Consider the following 20,989-nt stretch of genomic DNA (forward strand, 5'->3'; position numbering starts at 1 on the left):
GGCATATTAGCAGGGAGCTGGTTAGGAAGTGGAGCAGCTAGGACTGGAACCAGCACCCATATGGGATGCCAGCACCACAGATGGAGGCTTAACCTGCTACACCACCGTGCCAGTCCCCAATTTTATTTATTAATTCTTAAAACAGTAACTAAATTGTCACCAGTCTCTTTTGTAGTTCAGTGCAAATGTCTGTGGACATTTTTGCTTTAAATGATTTATGCATCAATGGAATCGGCTGTACTACTTTAGACTTTATACATTAATTTATTAAAGAATGTCAATGCATTGTGATCTCCTTGTATTCATTTGAAAAATTAATTCTAATATTTGATTTAAAGTAAAAATATATTTAATGATAGAACATTTAATCCCTTTTGCAAATAGGTTACATGAATATGCTATTTAGTCCACTCATATCCAAATAGATCAGTTTACTAAAAGTTTGCTAAAATTTAACCCAATAGTGATCAAATAACAACTAAGAAAATATTTCGTTTTCTGATAAACAGAATTAATCAGTCTGTATCATAGATATTGTGTGTGTGTTTGTATTTTACCTAAGAGTGTACTTTTATATTTCAAAGAAATTCAGATTTTGTTAAACACATTCAAATCCTATGGATTAGAAAATTTCTGTTTAACAAAACATTTTCTAAGTTTTATGCATTACTCTAAACTGATTATGGGGTTTCCAGTGGCAGGAGTTTTTGTAAAAAGTGTTCTTTAAAGGAATGGAAGCCAGCTCTCTGCTGTGGCCTGGGAGGGCAGTGGAGGATGGCCCAAGTGCTTGGGCCCTTCACCCGCATGGGAGACTAGGAAGAAGCACCTGGCTCCTGGCTTCGGATTGGAGCAGCACGCCGGCCGTAGCGGCTATTTGGGGGGTGAATCAACAGAAGGAAGACCTTTCTCTCTGTCTCTCTCTCTCACTGTCTATAACTCTTCCTGTCCAAAAAATAAAATAAAATAAAATAAAAACAAGAAGAAAAATAAAGGAATGGAAGACATGGAATTGACCTCCGGGAGATTTCCTGCGAATGACTGAATCAGTGGTTGGATATTCGGTAATTTCTGAATGGATATAACCCTCTCCTGCTAGTTAAGACTTTTTTTTTCAGTTTTCCTGAGGCAGTTATATTTTTCTTACGATTATTAAAAATTTTCAAATATCTACTTGATAGTTTATAAAAACATGTAGTTATGTAGTTGAATTCAAAAATTTAGTTATTCAAGAGGTAGAGACATAGAGACAGAACCCGTCCACTGGTTCATTCTGGGGGTTGCTGGAATGACTCAAGACCAGGCTAGACCGAAGCTGGGAGCTCAATCCAGGTGTCCCCCACAGGTAGCAGGGACCCAATCTCTTGACCCATGGCTGCTGCCTCCTAGGGCCTGTATTAGCAGGAAACTGTCGCGAGCCAGGGGCTGGTATCCAGAACCCAGGCACACCAAATGTGGTTTGCAGACGTCTTTACTGCTAGGCTAAACACTGTTCCTTTTTCTTTTAATTTTAAAAACATTTTACTTACTTTTTTAAAAAGTTATTTATTGGAAAGGCAGGATTATAGAGAGGGGGGAAGAGACACACAGAGAGAGAGGGAAGAGATAGAATCTTCCATCCAAATGCTGCAGCTAATGTTGCAAAATGCATACGCTTGCACATTTAGTATTTGTCAATGAGCTGAGGGTTTCCTTGTGACCTTTGGCTTCTGAGAAGTGATGGCTTCTCTCCGTCATCTCTCATAACTCTGACTGAATCAGTCTTAGTGCTTTCTTCATGTTTTCTATCACTGAAATAAGAATAAATGTGTATTATGTGACTTACCAGATGAAAATACTGAATGTTATAGCCGATTAACTCTGGAATCTGAAATTGGACTATCTAATAGCTTTGCAAACATTCATTCGAGGCATTAGGGAATATTATCCTAAAGGTACATTTAGGGATTTGACCATTTAGGGTTGATTCATCAACTGTTTTTGGTTAACCAGTTTTATCAGAGGGATTTTGAGGGAGCATCTATTTTTTTTTTAACTGATCATTTTGTGTGGTTATGGCTGGATCTCACGAGTGTGCAATTAGTTGTCTTACTAAATAAAGTTGGTAGTGAATATTGTAAGAAACGGATCAAGATCCTGAGACAGTACTTATTTGCTTATAGGCATGCAGGAAGACAAAAAGACCTTATTATGATCGTTCAAAGAAATAACCTGTGATCATGGCCCCAGGGGAATGCACTTTCTTAAGGATTATGTCATTTTTAAAGTGTGCCATGTTCTTCTTAGCAGTCTCAAAATTTAGCAATCACATGAACCCTTAGGGATCCCTGCTAATCTAGAAATTCTGAGATGCCCCAGAAACGCTGAGCTTGCCTGATGCTCAAGCCCACAGCTGGTCCCCAGGGACGCTGTTTTGTGCACAGCACTGGGTGTGGAGCAGTGGAGCAGCAAGGAGACAGGGCGTCACCTGTCTTTCACACACCATCAGGGGTCAGCTGTCACCACTGCTCAGGATGATTGAGGGGTACTTACATATGGGTAAATCCTGAGGCTCGTAGGTGTATAGTCTGTTAGAATACCTTCCGGTTAGATCAGCTCTAACTGTTAAAGAAGGATCTGCCAAGAAAAATGCAAGACACCAAAGTGTTATTTGCCCATGTTCTTAAAAAAATCATTTCTTCCTCCTATTCTAAAATAAACATCAACCAAGTTAGTTTTTTTTTTTTTTTAAAGGCAGAGTTAGACAGTGAGAGATAGAGAGATAGAGAGAAAGGTCTTCCTTTTCCGTTGGTTCACCCCCAAAATGGCCGCCACAGCTGGTGCGCTGCCGATCTAAAGCCAGGAGCCAGGTGCCTCTCCCTGGTCTCCCATGTGGGCGCAGGGCCCAAGGACTTGGGCCATCCTCCACTGCCCTCCCGGGCCACAGCAGAGAGCTGGACTGGAAGAGGAGCAACCGGGACAGAATCTGGCGCCCCAACCAGGACCAGAACCCGGGGTGCGGGCGCCATAGGTGGAGGATTAGCCTATTGAGCCGCGGTGCTGGCCAACCAAGTTAGTTTTATGCCTGTGAATTTATGATGAAATTAACTCGAATTCACCCTTTGGTATTTCATAGTTTCTCTCAATCCAGTTGGGGCACTGTACTTAAAGCTCATTGGAATATGGATTGAATAAGGTATCACTTTTTAAAAATGGGAAGAATTTACAGAGTAAATTGTAAAAACAAAATACTTGTAAAAACAAAATACTTATTTGAGAGGGAAGGTGAGAGGGAAGGAAGGAAGGAGAGAGTCTTCTCATTGCTGGTTCACTTCTCAGATGCTCATAATGGCCCCTAGCGGGGTTGAAACCAGGAGCTGGAAACCCCATCCAGGTGCCCAGTGTAGGTGGCAGGTGACCCAACTACTCATGCCATCATGGCTGCCTTCCAGGGAGTGGACATCAGCAGGAAGCTGGATATTGAACCAGGCTCTCTGATGTGCGATGTGGACCTCTTATGTCCTGTCTTAACCACTAGGCCTAATGCCTACTCCAATATTGTGAATTTCGGTAGCAGAAATAATGAGCTGTTACTGACTGAGTTACAAATGATTTTCTTTTAAAAGAAAATAGTACTTGAACTAGCAGTTAAAACTAAACAAAAGCACGAAGGCTGAAATCTCTACTGATTCAGTTCATCTGAGAAGAAACATACCCACAAACATGATTCTAGGCACATATTGTCCATCAGGTGACAAATTCTTGTCAGTGGTCTCGTGCTGGAGGGGAGACAAAGGGGGAATGTTGTTGGATAGGATTGTTTTTGATAGTAAATTTCAAGAGTATTTTATGTGAATTAAAATTTCAGTAATATATTTTTGGCCATTTAGAATTTTACATTATTCTATATCAGCTAACACTTTGCTCTTTATGTTTTAAAAATAGACAAAATTTAAAATTTTCTACTAAATTCTGATTTTCAAAGGATTTATTTATTTATTTGAAAGCCAGAGCAAGAGAAAGAAAGTGAGAAAGAGTGAATTAGTTCTATCCATCTACTGATTCCTTCCTCAAATGGCCTCAACAGCTGGGGTTGGGCCAGGCTGAAGCCAGGACTGACGAACTCTATCTGTGTCTCCCACATGGGTGATAGGGACCCAAGTTCTTGGGCCATCTTCTGCTGCCTTCCAAGGTGTATTAGCAGGAAGTTGGATCAGAAATGGAGCAACTGGGACTCAACCAGCATTATTATTATTTTTTTTTTGACAGGCAGAGTTTAGATAGTGAGAGAGAGAGAGAGAGAGAGAAAGGTCTTCCTTCCATTGGTTCACCCCCCAAATGGCTGCTACGGCTGGAACTATACCGATCTGAAGCCAGGAGCCAGGTGCTTCTTCCTGGTCTCCCATGCGGGTGTGGGGCCCAAGCACTTGGGCCATCCTCCACTGCCTTCCCGGGCCACAGCAGAAATGGACTGGAAGAGGAGCAACCGGGACAGAATCTGGCACCCCGACCGGGACTAGAACCCATGGTGTTGGCGCTACAGGCAGAGGATTAGCCAAGTGAGCCGTGGTGCTGGCCTGAACCAGCATTCTGATATAGGATGCCAGCATTGCAAGCTGGTGGCTTAACCACAATGTTGGCCCCTAAATTATGATATTAAGAAACACAGTGGAGTCCTTGTACCATGAGATTCAGCATGATGAAATTATTCTGAGCCATTTCTTGAATTTCTTCACTTCGGGCAAATACTTTCTTTAGTGCTGTGAAGGCAAACAAAATGCCAATTAGGTTTTTTTTTTTTTTTTTTTTTTTTGACAGAGTTAGACAGTGAGAGAGAGAGAGAGACAGAGAGAAAGGTCTTCCTTCTGTTGGTTCACTTCCCAAATAGCCGCTACGGCTGGCGCACTGTGCCGATCCAAAGCCAGGAGCCAGGTGCTTCCTCCTGGTCTCCCATGCGGATGCAGGGCCCAAGCACTTGGGCCATCCTCCACTGCCCTCCCGGGCCATAGCTGAGAGCTGGACTGGAAGAGGAGCAACCGGGACAGAACCAGAGCCCCAACCAGGACTAGAACCCAGGGTGCTGGCGCCGCAGGCAGAGGATTAGCCTAGTGAGCCGTGGTGCTGGTCCAATTAGTTTTAAAGATCAAAACATCTTTCATATGGCATAGCAAAGTAAAGCTAGTATTTGCAATTGTTTGCTGCTCTGGCTTTTGCCACTTTGTCCCTCATTGCTTCCCAGTGAGGACAGTTTGTCCACAGAGTTGCCAAGGTTAATCACATTACTGGAGACACCAGTCTTCCTTCCTTCCTTCCTTCCTTCCTTCCTTCCTTCCTTCCTTCCTTCCTTCCTTCCTTCCTTCCTTTTAAAGATTTATTTATTTATTTGAAAGATTTACACAGAGACAGAGAGAGTGAGAGAGGTCTTCCATCCACTGGTTCACTCCCCAGATGGCCGCAACAACCAGGGTTGGGCCAGCCCAAGCCAGGAGCCAGGAGCTTCTGGTTCTCCATGTGGGCACAGGGACCCAAGGACTTGGGCCATTTACCACTGCTTTCCCAGGCCATAGCAGAGAGCTGGATGGGAAGTGGAGCAGCTGGGAGTCGAACCGGAGCCCATGTGGGATATGGGCACTGCAGGTGGCGGCTTTACCCATTACGCCACAGCTCCGTCCCCAACACAGTTTTCTAATTTCATGTAATTGATTGACTCGTTGGTTAAAATAACTTCCTTCAGGAGGGCCCTGCCCATCTAAGAATATCAACTTCTGAAGAGATATAACAACTATATCCAGGAGATTGCTGACAATATGCTTTCTTTCAGCATCTTAGTAAGAGAGGGAGAAAGAGAGATCCTCCTTCTGCTGGTTTATTCCCCAGATTCCTGCAACAGCTGAGACCGGGAGGAATTCCAGCTGGGTCTCCTATGTGGGTGGCAGGAAACCAGGTACTTGGGCCATTATCTGCTGCCTCCCAGATGAATTAGCAGGGAGCTGGATCAGAAGCAGAGTAAGCATTCAGATAATAGGATGTGGACATTCCAAGCAATGGTAAGTTTAATCCCCTGCACAACAACGCCTGCCCTATCTTTGATTTTTTTTTTTTTTTGTAATGAAATTTACTGATTGGCTTCTTAGCTATTCTTCAGTGATCACTTCTTGTACTTCATTTTGGAAATAGACTAAGATCTGGAGAACTAACATTACCTTGGCAGTATTGACAGTCTTCTAAGTGATGAATAACCATCAATGGCTTGTTACTAAACAAAGAAGATATAAAAATAAGTCAGGTGGTTAACTTTGGGTTAAAATGGACAGTGGAAATAGAGCGAAGACTTTAGTGCTGTTGACAAGACTTGACGTGAAGGTCTCAGGCTTACAAAGAGCAATGCTGCCTACAGAAGTGGTATTCCGTAGGTGGCTCCAGAACTGACCGCATCTATGTCACCAAGGGACTTATGAGAAACGTGAATTCATAGGCTCCATCCCAGACCCACTTAGTCAGAATCCCTGTGAGGGAGCCTCAGATTATACAACAGTGCAGGGAGTTAAGTAGCTTCTCCTTCAGAGATGAAGAAATATTATAAATGCAATGTTCACTTCCAGAGGCAAGCACTGTGGCACAGCAGGTTAAGCCACTGCTTGGGAGGCCCCCACCCCATTCTGGAGGGCTGGTTTTAGTCCTGGGATGCTGGCGTCACAAGCTGTAGCTTAACCAGCTGTGCTATGACACTTGTCCCATGAAATGAAGTTTTTATGGCAGCTAACTTAGTTCCTTTCTCCTTAGGTTAAGAGAAGAATTGGAATATTAACCATAGTGAAGAAAAGATAATTATGATTTGGATATATGAGATGATTTAAAAAATGTTGTTTGACTTGTGATAGGGGTGTGAGCTAACAAGGAGCCAGGCTCTTGTACACACCTCGGGTAACTCAGCAGTTCACAGATGTAAGCACAGGAGAAGCCGACCATTGCATAATCCTGGGCTCTTCCAAGTGTTCAGTAGTCCCCAGAAGTGTTAAGTAGAAACTTTGAACTGTTTACGATTTTATTCAACCTTCAACTTGGACTATAAGGAAATGTTAGGCAAGAATAGGTCCTATAATTTAACTTGAAAATTTTTTGATCCTATTAGAAAGTGAGCATTTTCCAACAAATTCAAACATAGTGGCAGAAAAGCAGACTAGAGATTCGATGAATGAAACATTCCCACATTTTTACTAGGAGAAAGCTAAATCTAAAGCTATTAACTGATATTTAAGAGGTGAGCCTGGCATTTGGAATTTGTGTGCATCGACCCAGTAATTTTTCTGACAGAGAGCTCCTGTGTTTGAGTGTAGTAGCTAACAGCTGTCCTGAGGCATAGATGGGTTGGGGGTGTGAGTCAATCCCATCTCCTGAACAGCTGCCATTTCTTCCTGGCACCTACGCAGCAGCTGGAGACAAGGACAGCTATATTTAGGGAAAGAGAAAGAAGTAGAAACTCTTGGTGAAGTAATTCAGGGTCAGATTTCTGGACAATGTGTCCAAGGAAAAATTCATCAAGTTCATAGGAGGCTTACTCATTAACAGTTCAGCTATGAGCAAGTTCTTCACATATTCAAACTAAGACACTACCATTCCACTTCAGGAAAAGCACAAGAAAGCTTTTTGGCAGAAACTGAAGCAGAGACAGTGTAACACAGGGCTCCACAGCCTTTTTCAGCTGGGGCAGATTGTTAATACTTGAGGACTTGCAGGTCGTACTGCCCATTGGCAACTACTCACCCTTGTGATTACCATGCAACAGCAGCCACTGAGCATCTGCACAGAAATGAGTGTCATGGGGTGAGTGATTGGCATAGTGGGTAGGACACCAGTTAGCATGCCCCTGTCCCGCATACTGCAGTACTTGGGTTTGACTCCTGGCTCTGGCTCCTGACTCCAGTTTCCTGCTAATGTGGACTCTGGGAGGCAGTGGGGATGGTTCAAGTTGTTGTTCCTGCTTCCCCCAACTCCCCGTGTCGGAGACTTGGAATGAGCTCCAAGTTCTTTGCCTTTGGCTTCAGCCCAGCCCCAATTGTTGTAGATATTTTAGAAGTCAACCTGCTGATTCTCTCTCTCTCTCTTTCAAATAAGTAGGTAAGTAAATAAATATCTTAAAAAAATAAGTGTGGTTGTGTTATACTTAACTTTTATTTATGGACACTGAAACTTAAATTCATATAATTCTACATATCACAAAATATTACTCTTTTGAACTTTTTAAAAATTAAAAAATGTAAAAATCATTCTTAGCTTGCCATAGTTCTCACTGTGGGTAAACACAGGTGATTCCTGGTCTGACCTTTAGACTGGGAGACATATGAGCTGACAGAGTAGCTCTTTGGTTGCTGTACTCTTTTTTTTTTTTTTTTGACAGGCAGAGTGGATAGTGAGAGAGACAGAGAGAAAGGTCTTCCTTTGCCGTTGGTTCACCCTCCAATGGTCGATGCGGCCGGTCACTGGGGCCGGCGCACTGTGCTGATCCAAAGGCAGGAGCCAGGTGCTTCTCCTGGTCTCCCATGGGGTGCAGGGCCCAAGCACTTGGACCATCCTCCACTGCACTCCCAGGCCATAGCAGAGGGCTGGCCTGGAAGAGGGGCAACCGGGACAGAATCCGGTGCCCCAACCAGGACTAGAACCTGGTGTGCCGGTGCCGCTAGGTGGAGGATTAGCCTGTTGAGCCACGGCGCTGGCCTGTACTCTTGAGGCTCCAAAACCAAATCCTTCCAGAAAGCCTTAGCATCACTCAGGGAACTATCTTTTCAAATTATGTACTCTTTTTAAAAATTGTTATTTATTTGAGAGACAGAAAGAAAGAGGCAGAGAGACAAAGGACTTCCACCCATAGCTGAGCCAATTCAGGAGCCAGGAACTCACTCAATCCAGGTCTCTCACATGGATGGCAAAGACCTACATATTTGAGCCATTGCTTGCTCCCTTTCAGAGCACCTATAGCATGAAACTGGAATCAGGAACAGAGTTGGGACTCCAACCTGAGTCCTCAAAATGGGATAGATGCAGGCATTCCAAGCAATGTCCTAACTGCTAGAACAAATGCCTGCCCCTATGGTTTTATTCTTTTCTTTCACAAGATTTATTTATTTATTCAAAAGGAAGAGTTACAGAGAGGCAGAGAGAGAGAGAGAGAGAGAGAGAGAGAGAGAGAGAGAGAGAGAGAGATATTCCCCACTGGCTTACTCCTCAAATGGCTGCAATGGCCAGAGCTTGGGTCAGGAGAAGCCAGGGGCCAGGAGATTCATCCAGGTCTCCTTTGTGGGTGGCAGGGGCCCAAGTACTTGGACCATCTTCTGATGCTTTCCCAGGCACATTAACAGGAAGCTGAATAGGAAGTGGAGCAGCAGGGACTCAAATCACTACCACTGGAGGTGATGCTTTACGCACTATGCCACAACACTTGTCCCTGTAGTTTTTTGTTTCAAAATGGATTACAAATTCAGCTGGTGTGAAATTTCAGAGGTAAAAACTCTTCCTCTTCCTTTGCTTGCACAAGTAAGCTATGTTATTATTTCTTTTCCTTTTTAAAAAAAATTATTTTGAGGGAGGGAGGGGGCGAGAGAGAGAGAGAGAACAAGAACACACTCCTATGTGCTGGTTCACTTCCCAAATGCCCATAACACCCAGGACAGGGCCAGGTTAAAACCAGGAGCTGGGAACTCAATCCAGGTCTCCTGTGTGGGTGCCAGGAACCCAATAGCTTGAGCCATTACCACTGCCGTGCAGTGTCTATATTAGCAGGAAGCTGGAGTCAGGAGTCAGAAGCAGGTGTTGCTCAAACCCAGGCACTCCCATATAGGACATGAACATCTTAATCCCTAGGTCATCTGCTTGCTCTTACTATTTCTTTTTTAAATATTGATTTTACTTATTTGAAAGGCAGAAAAACAGAAAGATAGGGAGAAACAGAAAAAGAGAAACCCATCTGCTGGTTCATTCTCCACATGGTCTCAACAGCCAGGTCTGAAACAAAGCCAAACCATGAGCTAGGAACTCCACCCTGGTCTTCAACCTAGGTGGCAGCACTTGGGCTATCTTTTGCTGCATCCCAGGCATATTAGCGGGGAGCTGGATTGGCAGTGGAGCAGCCAGACCTGAACTGGTGCTCTGACACAGGTGGCTGGCATTGCAAGCAGCCACTAAACCCACTGCACCGCAATGCTGGCCCCCTTACTATTTATGCCTCCTTCTAGAGATTTCCACGTCATGTACTCAGATGTGTGCATCTTTATGAACAGGGTTCTTTTGCATATGTCTGCATGAGTGTTCCCATGTGTATGTATCTAACATCTATGATTATATAAGCATACACATTCCTTTCTTTTTAAAAAACACAAATATGAGCACACACGTAATGTCATGTGCTTTGTAAACATATGTGCACCATCTAATATTGTATTTTGTGGATCTGTGAGTATTTTGATTTATCTAATTGGTTCTCCCAAAGATGAGCAATGTGAATTGTTTCCAATTTTTTACTTTTAGATAATTTCCAAGCCTTGACATTTGTAGGGATATTTATTTGGTAGACATGTTGTCCTTTAAATATGATTTCGCACATGGGTAGGTATATTTGCAAATATATTTCCAGAAGTAGATTTTCTTGATACAAAGGTGCATGCTCTTATAATTCTCATACATGCCCTCCAGAGTCACTGGAACAATTTACATGCTCTCTGGTCATCTGAGTTTCTAGCTGTTTCCTCTGCTCTCACTAACACTGGTTACCAACTTAAAAATAGGTAGAAAAGAGAGAAGTTGATGTGGCTTTACTGTCTTATAAATAATAGTCAATCTTACTCAGATATTTGACTTGCTTTCTTTTCTATTCTGTGAACTGATTTTTCCCTTACTGGTTTGTTGAGCATTTTTCTGGACAGAAGAACCTTGTGTATCCAAGAAATTCTCCCATGTGGTGGTGTTGTGCTGGGTTTTTGTTATTTGTTCTCTTTGCTTGTGTTGTTTAGGTTATGCAGAAAATTCATGAGCTAAAAATATTAGTTATCTATTTTAGGTTCGTTATTTTTCTTCTACTTTTTTCTATCTTTTGCCTTCCTTGGCCATGCTCAAGCCTCAGGAACGGGACCAGGGTCAGAGTGAGGGGTGGGGAGAACCTGTAGTGCAGTCCTGAAGGATTTCAGTTGTACCCCAGGTGCCGCACCAGCCTCTCTCTGATCTCATCCCTCCTCTACTCCAAGAATCTAAAGAAACAAAATTTTGCTGTAATGTCTTCTGTTACCTTAATGGTTTCAGTTTTGAAGTTACAATGTTGTAATTTATTTTGGCATAAACAAGAGATGTGGGTCCAAATTTCTTTTTTTTCCTGGATGGCTACTAACTCCTCTCTCATACTAATTATTACACAATCTATCTCTCCTACCCTTGATTCCAAATGCTGCCTCATCATGTTGCATTCATGTATTTATTTATTTAATTGATAAGTAGAAATTCTGTATGTTTATGGTGTACAACCTGATTTTTGAATACACATAGATATTATGAGATGGCTAAATCAAGCTATTTAACATAGGCATTTCCTCACATCCTTACTGTTTTTTTTTTTTTTGTTAGAGCACTGATAACATACTCTCTTAGCAGTTTTCAAGTATATAATGCATTGTTATCAATTGTCACTTTCATAATGTATGATAAAGCTTTTGAATTTATTTTTACTGTTTAACAAGTGTTGTATCATATGATCACTATATCCCCAATTTCCCTATTCTTGAGTGTCTGATCACTACCTTTTACTTCCTGTTTCTAAGAACTTGACTATTTTAGATTCCACATATAAGTGAGATAATGTGACATTGCCTTTATGGGCCTGTCTTGTTTTAATCAACACAGCAACCTCCACGTTTGCCTGTTTTGTTGCAGGTGATGGGATATCATTTTCAATGGTGGAAAGTCTTCCATGCTGTCTATCTATTGTGTTTTCTTTATCAGTTCATCTACTGATGGACACTTAGGTTGATTCTGTACCATGGCTATTATGAATAATACTGCAGTAAAACATGGGAGTATAGATAATTCTTGGATACACTGATTTCATATCCTTTGGATATATTCCCAATAGCAAACTTATAGATCATGTGGTAGATCTATTAACATTTTGAGGAATCTACACACTGTTTTTTGTAATGACTCTACTGATTTATATTCCCATGAACAATGTGTGAGATGTTTATTGCCTCTTTTTTGATGTAGGCATTTATTGCTATAAACTTCCTCCTTAGAGATGGGTGTTTGGTGCAGAAGTTGAGACACAGCTTTAAACACCCACATCCCTTATCTCAGAGTCTGGACTGGAGCCCGACTCTGCTCCTGATTGCAACTTCCTGCTATTGCAGACCCTGGAAGGCAGCGGTGATGGCTCAAGTAGCTGAGTTCCTGCCACCAAGCGTGAAAGACCCAGATTGAATTCCTGTCTCTGGACTCTGGCCTGGCTTAGCTCCCAGCTCCATCTATTGTGCACATTTGGGGAGTGAACCAGCAGAAGTGAAATCCCTCTGTCTCTGCCTTTCAAATAAATGAATTAAGTAGCAAATAATAATCTTCCCTCATACAACTGCTTTCGCTGGTTTCCTTAAGCTTTGGTATGTGGTATTTCCATTTTCATTTGTCCGAAGATATTTTCAATTTTATTTTTTAATTTCTTCTTTGACCCATTGGTTTTTTAGGAACATATTGTTTCATCCCACAAACTTGTTAATTTTAGGAAATTCCTATTATTGATTTCTTATTTTCTGTCAGCATCATCAGAAAAGATATTTAACATGACTTCAGTCTTCTTAAATTTGTTAAGACTTGTTTTGTGTCCTAGTGAGTGAACTGTTTTGAAGAATGTCCTATGTGTGCTTACTGTTGGATGAAATATTCTATTTATGTCTGTTAATGTCCATTTGGTCTAAAGTGCATTCAAGTTCAATGTTTCCTTGCCAGTTTTCTATCTGGATCATCTATCCATTGCTGAGAGGAGGTTACTGAAGTCCCCTACTATTACTGTATTGCAGTCTATCTCTCCTTCAGTTCTAGCAATGGGTGACTTCAAAAAGTTCATGGAAAAATGGACTTGAAAGATAAAAGTGAAAAATATAAACTTTGTCTCTCTACGTAAACTCCACCAAGTTCAAAACACTGCAAGTGCTAGCATGTTCTCCATCTCTAAATGTCTAAGGATGCTGGAAATGTAACCCTGTAGTTGCCATCTTGGATTTTGAAATGAAGAGAAATAGGAGAACTCTAAAGATTTTTTACAATGAAGAAACAAAAAGAAATTTTTTCCTTCTTAATGTCTCAAACTACTTCTAGATGACTAGATCCTGTTCAAAACTGCTACAACACATTTGTATGTCTATTTTGATGCAATTGAAAATTAAATACATGCATAGTTTTTTTTGTAATACTCTAAGGGATCTTCAAATGTTTGTGGACTGTGCAGTTCAAAGTTCATTTTTTTGAACCAAAGAAAACTAATCTTTTAATTTCATTTTCCCACATACCTAATAAACTATCCTCATACACATTTCCCATGAATATTTTGAATATCTGCTTTAAAAATTTAGATGCTCCAATATTGGATATATTTCTACTTACACTTATAATAATTTATTGATGAGTTTTTCCCTTTATTATTATATAAAGATCTTTGTCTTGTTTTACAGTTCTGACTTAATTTCTCTTTTAGATGAGTATAGCAACACTTCTGTTACTTTCCATGTGCATGGAATATTTTTTTCCATCCTCAAACATTTTTTTCAATCTTTCCATCTGTTTTTAAATTGGTGATTTTAATCCATTTATGGTCAATCAGCTTTATACTCTCTATTCCATTCAATTAATTTACCAGTAATATACTATATATATATATATATATATATATATATATATATAAAAGAATTGTAAAATATTCAATACTGATTAAGGCTGTCTTCACACATTGCTTTTCAGAATATTCCTAACTATTCATTTCTTTTTCTCCATTTCTACCTTAGAATTGCCTTCTGAAAACATTCTTTGGCAATGTATTATCATTGTCTTAAATTTTTTTTAAGTGAAGAGAGAACTGATCATTTTTATGATGCTGAGTCTTCCTAGCCAAAAGCAGAACGTGCCTTCCCATTGGTTTGTAATGTTTTCTGTTAGTACATTTAAGATCATATGGATTTTGCACATTTTCTGTCATTCATTCTGGGCTATTTTAACTTTTTGGTTGCTATTTTAAGTAGAATATTTTATGTTTTTTTAAGATTTATTTTATTTATTTGAAAGGCAGAGTTGGCGGGGGGAGACAGAGAAAGAGATCATCCAGCTGCTGGTTCATTCCCCAGATGGCCACAACATCTGCGGCTAGGCCAGGCTCAAGTCAGGAGCCTGGGTCTTCCAAGTGGGTGCAGGGACCCAAGCACTTGGACCATTCTCCATTGTTGTTCCAGGCACATTACAGGGAGCTGGATTGGAAGTGGAGCCGTCAGGGTGTGAACAACACCCACATGGGACGCCGGTACTGAAAGTGGTGGCTTAACCCACTGGCCACAGCACCAGCCCCTGTAGGTTCTTTTGAAGATACTTTTCTCTACATAAATGTTACTGATTTCTATATATTTGTTTATTCTCATGTAACTTGACTAAGTGTTTATTGTTCTGAAATTTTTTCTGAATTTTCTTTAGTTTTTCGTGTATACAGGCATCATCTGCACATAAGGAGACTTTTGCTTTCTCTCCAAATTTTAATATTTTCATGCAATTTCATTGGTTAATACCTTCAGAGTAGTGTTGGTGATTGTAGTGATTATTGATGTCCTTGCCTTGTCCAGACTTTAATGGGACACATGTTTGTTTTCCCAGTAAGTATGATGTTTGCTTTTTTTTTTTTTTCTGGAATGGATGCTTCCTTGTTAGAATAAATTTAAATACATTAATATTATGAAATATAAATTGTTTTTTAAAAATTTAGGCATGTATATTGCATTCTATTAAATGTCTTTTAAGCATTTTAGAGATAGGAGATACTTGCGTGTTTTGTCTCCTTATCGATGTTAAATTATTTTAATTAATATAACTCCTTTTTGAAAGATTAATTTATATATTTGAAAGGGAGGGAAGAAGGGTCTTCCAACTGCTGGTTTACTCCCCAAATGCCTTCAACAACCAGGGCTAGGCCAGGCTGAAGCCAGGAGCCAGGAACTCCATCTGGGTATCCCATGTGGGTGGCAGGGACCCAAGAACTTGGGCCATCATCCACTGCCTTCCTAGGCACATTAGCAGATACCTGGATGGAAACATGGAGTAGCTAGGACTTGAACCAGTGTTCCAACTGGGCATGCACACAGCCAGTTAGCCAACTGTATGCTCCCCCAATTAATGCATTTTTAAGCTGGAATCGTGCTAGCATTCCTAGATGGTCTTAGACTTCTGTCTTTGGTAATATTTGGTTTTGAGAGTATTAGATTCTCACTTAATTTGGAATCTTTCTCCTTCCTTAAAGAGTATTGGAATTGTTAGATATTTATTAAATTCTTGGGGAATTTTAAAAAAATATAACATTCTCCCAAAGATTTCATGGGTCTTTACATCAGCTTTGATTATTGAGCCTGGCATGGTGATTGCCACATAGCAGTGGATGCTTGGTGAGTACCTGACCCATCAGCTGCCAGTGTGGTTGTTAAGAGTAGAGTCCCACTTCATTCTGATGATCAGAAGGCTGAGGACACCTGCTCCCAGCCAGCTTCCTATGTAAGCTTGTAGCATGCCTAATGAGTGGTACTGTTTGAATTATACAAGTAAAGAAATTAACACAAAGGTATTTATGGTTCTCTTTCATAAAGACCATAAACTGTTGGTCCAAACAGCACATGACAGCAATAAAATTAACTTTATATCTATATGACCTATTAAAATTAACTTAAGGGCATTTTACCTTTTGTGAGCATGAAAGAGACCTTCTTCATAAGTTTGTACCCAAGTGATGTCATCTCCCCACCCTAGGACAGAGAAGAGAAATCAATGCATTAATGGCTATTGAAGAGCTCAGATATGGGAATCTGATACTGGTATTCATCTGTCTGAACCGCCAAGCTTTTGACTGTTGTATGGAGGATACACACTTTAATTTGGTACAAATAGGTAGAGTGAGAATATTTGGGTACTCTGTTTCAAACCCCAAAGCCCTTGGCATTGAACCCAATAAGTACTTGCTAAATGCTTTTCTGATTAATAGTAGTTGAAAGGACATCTCGGGACTATGCAAAAGCTCTGGCTTCCAGATTGCATAGGAAATAATAATCTTTGCATGTCTTGTACAACTGTCAGGAATACTTTGGATTATATATCATACTTTGGAGTGCCAAGAAATGTTGACCCCCCTCTAAGTCAGTAGTTATTGTGAGAAAAAGGAATTCAAAATTTTGCTTTGACTTCTGACTTGGAAAAATTCTGGTATGGGAACTTCATGGTTGAGAGACAGCATAAAACACAGATGTTTTGGATGCATCCAAGAGATTGGAGGAGAGGGAGCGAGAAAGCAGTGAGTGGAGGGTGAACCCACTAGCCTTAAAGAAGTACGAGAGGCAAGGATGTGTGTTAGAGACAGAATAAGATTAAGCAGAAGAGTGCACAGGACCTTCAGGAATATTGCACAGTATTTTAAGGAAATACCACAGTGTACGCATAAGATACATTGAACTAATGTGAACACAGAAATACTTGGAGGCTGTTTGGGATCCAGATTTTCTTGTATGTTTCAAATATTGTCCAGTTGTAATTTCTGGTTGTAATATCATGGAAAAATAATAGCCAGAAATTGTGAAGCAAAATTAAAGATGATTTCCGAAGCCAGGAGCCAGGTGCTTCCTCCTGGTCTCCCGTGCGGGTGTAGGGCCCAAGCACTTGGGCCATCCTCCATTGCCTTCCCGGGCCACAGCAGACAGCTGAACTGGAAGAGGAGCAATTGGGACAGAATCCAGCGCCCCAACCGGGACTAGAACCCAGGGTGCCGGTGCTGCAGGTGAAGGATTAGCCATGAAGAATGAGATGGAAGAGGGAGTAGGAGATGGGATGTTTTGCAGGTGGGAGGGTGGTTATGGGGGGAAAGCCACTACAATCCAAAAGTTGTACTTTTGAAATTTGTTTATTAAATAAAATTTTTCTAAAAAAAAGTGTGCTACAATTATTTTTGGACATTTTCATTACATAAGAAAACCCCTGTGCCCTTTAGCTATCATGCCCCCCAGTCCCCGATCCCTTCTTCTTCCTTGGTCCTATATAGCATCGATTTGCTAATTGTGCAGTTTGTATACAAGGAATCATTTGCTATGTGATATTTTGTCACTGGATCATTTCAATTAGCATAATGTTCTTAAGATTCATCCATGTTGTGGCATGCATTAGTATTTAATTCCTTTTTGATGATTAAATGTCATTGCATTATATTGCTATACCACTTTTTACTAATCCTTTCATCAGTTGATGGGCCTTTGGGTTGTTTCCATTTTTTGGCTTTTTTTTTTAATGTATAATGCTGCTGTGATCCTAAGTGTGCAAGCTTTGGTGTGGGTATACACACAGGAGCAAAACTGCTGAATCGAACTGCCAGACTGTTTTTTCCAAGGTGGCTGCATCATTCCACATTCTCACCAGCAATGTTACTGGTTTGTTTTTGCCTGCTTTGAAACTCTTAACATTGGAAGCCTCTTTCATGTTCATCTTCATCTAACACATCATCTTAGCAGAAACTCTTCATCTCTGTCCTAATCCTGATTCTCTTCCAACTCTGTTTCCCACATTCATTACACATCAAAGGAAAGCTGTTCTAGAACAGCAGGTGTGGTTATGCCCCAGCTTAATTTTCCCTTTTCTGTTGCTGCAAACATCACTCAATGCTGGAGTGTCAGCAATGGGCAGAACTTACATTGTGTATTCCTCCAACGTGGGTCCACAAACATCAAAGAGTGTCTGCTTACTTTACTGGGCACTGGGAATACAAACGTTAAATAATATAATCCAACCCTCAAGAGATCACTCACAGCCCCATCAGCAGCTGTGGTCTAGTCTACTTATTTTGATACGTTCTGTCTCGTAGTCACAATAGGGCAAAGGGCACCCAGAGGTTGAGGTCCTCTTGGGATCTCTGTTCATTGCTTTTAATCCCACCTGTAAACTGTCTTTGCTTTTTTTGCCTTCTGAGGTTTCATTCACTCCTGTAATACGTGTTATTGAGTATGTCAGGCAATGCACGGGGTGCTGGGCGGCTGTCTTGATTCAAAAGAAGTTAAGATTTTTTTGGGTCACTGTGTGCACCTGTGCTTTTATTTCTTGAACCATCTATTGCCTTGATCCAATAATTCTCTTGTTTTTCTCCTTACTTAGCTGCTTACTGCTGCCTTCTGCTTTCAGGGGCTCCAAGTGCTACTTCGCATCCTGTACCCACATCCTTCCCTCTCCCTCCTTTAACCCTCATTCATTCTGAGCCTTTTCTCTTGGTTTTCTAAATGGCAATAGATGGCAACAAGCAAAACTACATACAAGCCAAGTTTTAATAATGGGGTTCTCAGTTATTATCACATCCTTGCTATCAAAATAGTTCATTAATAATTGTAATAGGAGATCCATTAAGTTGTATAGCATATGCTGTTTCTGTTTAATATATTTTTCATAACATTCACCAAAAATTTTAAGCCTACATTTAAAAGTGAGCACAGAGCATGTTGACGCCTTATGGTAGGTGCAGGTGTAGCAACATGGCTTCTCTCAGTCCTGGAAGCTCATCAGAGGCAATGCATAGTTTAGTCTTTGCCACTAAAGTGTTACTTGACGGGGCTGGTGCTGTGGCGCAATGGGTTAAAGCCCCAGTCTGCAGTGCTGGCATCCCACATGGGCGCTGGTTCGAGTCCCGGCTGCTCCACGTCCGATCCAGCTCCATGCTATGGCCTGGGAAAGGGGTGGAGGATGGCCCAAGTCTTTGGGCCCCTGCACCCCTGTGGGAAACCTGGGGGAGGTTCCCTGGCTCCTGGCTTCAGATCCACACAGCTCTGGCTGTTGTGCCCAACTGGGGAATGGGCCAGTGGGGGAAGACACCTCCTCTCTCTCTCTTTCTCTCTCTGTGTAACACTGACTTTCAAATACATAAATAAATCTTTTAAAAAATATTACTTGACCTCTCTGTTCCATAATCTTTATGTCTATATAGAGAGATATATAATAAATTACATTTCTCCCTTTCAGTTGATTTCTTTGGCAAAAAGTTACTGAGTTTCTAGTAGATAGTTGCTGTGATTGCTAAACTGAAGTAGAATGAGTTAACAGGTAAACCCCAGTAGGCATTTGGCTGGCACCCAGTACATCTGTTAAGAAATGAGTGGACTTTATAAGCAAATAAAAGTTTTAGAATTTGAAATCATACCACAGGAGGTCTTCATTTCCTTGCTCCATTCATGTGATCTTTCCAAACAGTGCTCAAGTGCTCTTGTAGTTGAACTGCTGATTTTGAATTCCCCGAGTGAGGATAGATGGTTCTGTTATAACTTACCAGGAAATTGTAGAAACCAGTTTTGGGAATTTTTCCCTTATAAAAATGTTTATTTATACCTAAAGTTATATTTGTTTCTTAAGCCAAGAAAAACATCACAGAAAGAAAAATGTTTTCTAATCCCAAAGCCAATGATAAATCTAGCTTGTGACATCCAAAACCAGGGCATGTGTCTTTGAGAATCAATATAGCAAGACTGGCCTAAATTCTCAGGAATTAGGATAAAGTTTAATTTTTTGGGTAACTTTATATAAAATCAGTCCAAATTATTTTCTTAATAAGCAGGACTTGGAATTTGAGTACATTTTGAAGAATGTTAGGTATTTTTAAGATACTCTGATGACATACCCATCAATCATATCAATCATTTTTCAGGACTCTGGTTATCATAGTTGTAGAGAGCAATTCAGTTCTCCACTTTTGCTAAAAGATATGACACATATCTTTTTTTTATTTTAAATTTATTTGAGAGACAGAGACAGGAACAGAGCTCCCATCTGCTGATTCCCTACCCAAATGTCTGCAACAGCTGGGCCTGAGCCAAGCCAAAACCAGGAGCTGGGAACTTATTCCAGGTCTCCCACGTTACTGGTAGTGACTGAATTACTTCAGCCACCACGGCCTTCTCCCAGGACACATGTTAGCAGGAAGCTGGAGCTGAGAGCCAGAGGTGGGTTTTGAACCCAGGCATTTCAATATCGGATATAGGCATTTTAATTTCTAGACCAAATGCCTGGCCCAGGCAATTGTTGTTATTTTTTCCCAGTTGGTTTAATTCACTGTCAAAACTCAACAGATCCTTCCTGTTTGTCTTTATAAATCACCTTTGGAGCCACACACAATAGAAATCTTCCAGTTAATTGAATTTGCTTCATAACTAGAGTATGGGTGAAGATATTAAGTATTTTTCAAACAATGCAAATGACTGAGTTTAGGAAATGACATGAAGAATACCATACCTCTCGAGAGTGTCTGAGGAGGCCTCTTCCCCTTTTTGATGGCAATAGCAAGGTTAGAAGAGACGGTGATAAGGAGGAGGCAGAGAGCCAAAGCACAGTGTAACATGGCGCCTTCTAGAACGTTCCTCGGGAGAAGCTGGAGGACAGAAGATAATGTTCAGGACCTTACTGGGTTACTTCAGGCCATGTTAAAAGACATTTACTTAGAGCTGGTCCCAGCCTGTGTGGATGAATCGTTCTGCTTCCTTAATCTGACTCAGTCTACCCACCTTTCATCCAGGTTTCTTTCTTTCTTTCTCTTTCTTCCTTCCTTCCTTCCTTCCTTCCTTCCTTCCTTCCTTCCTTCCTTCCTTCCTTCCTTCCTTCCTTCCTTTGACAGGCAGAGTAGACAGTGTGTGAGAGAGAGACAGAGAGAAAGGTCTTCCTTCCGTTGGTTCACCCTCCAATGGCCGCCGCGGCCAGCATGCTGTGCTGATCTGAAGCCAGGAGCCAG

The 20,989-nt window shown here is 41.0% G+C and overlaps 1 protein-coding gene across 1 annotated transcript; it reads right to left on the reverse strand.

The window, feature by feature from the left end:
* Nucleotides 1-1,720: 1,720 nt before the first annotated feature.
* On the reverse strand, nt 1,721-20,602 carry AGR3 (anterior gradient 3, protein disulphide isomerase family member). Its single transcript, XM_062179254.1, has 7 exons — nt 20,497-20,602; nt 15,932-15,995; nt 6,180-6,232; nt 4,660-4,736; nt 3,692-3,755; nt 2,530-2,613; nt 1,721-1,787 (listed from the first exon to the last, which is right to left on the reverse strand). Exons 1-7 carry the CDS (start codon nt 20,600-20,602, stop codon nt 1,738-1,740), a joined length of 498 nt encoding a protein of 165 aa, XP_062035238.1. The 3' UTR covers nt 1,721-1,737.
* Nucleotides 20,603-20,989: the final 387 nt, after the last annotated feature.

This window comes from Lepus europaeus, chromosome 20 (assembly GCF_033115175.1).
Source record: "Lepus europaeus isolate LE1 chromosome 20, mLepTim1.pri, whole genome shotgun sequence".
NCBI lineage: Eukaryota > Metazoa > Chordata > Mammalia > Lagomorpha > Leporidae > Lepus > Lepus europaeus.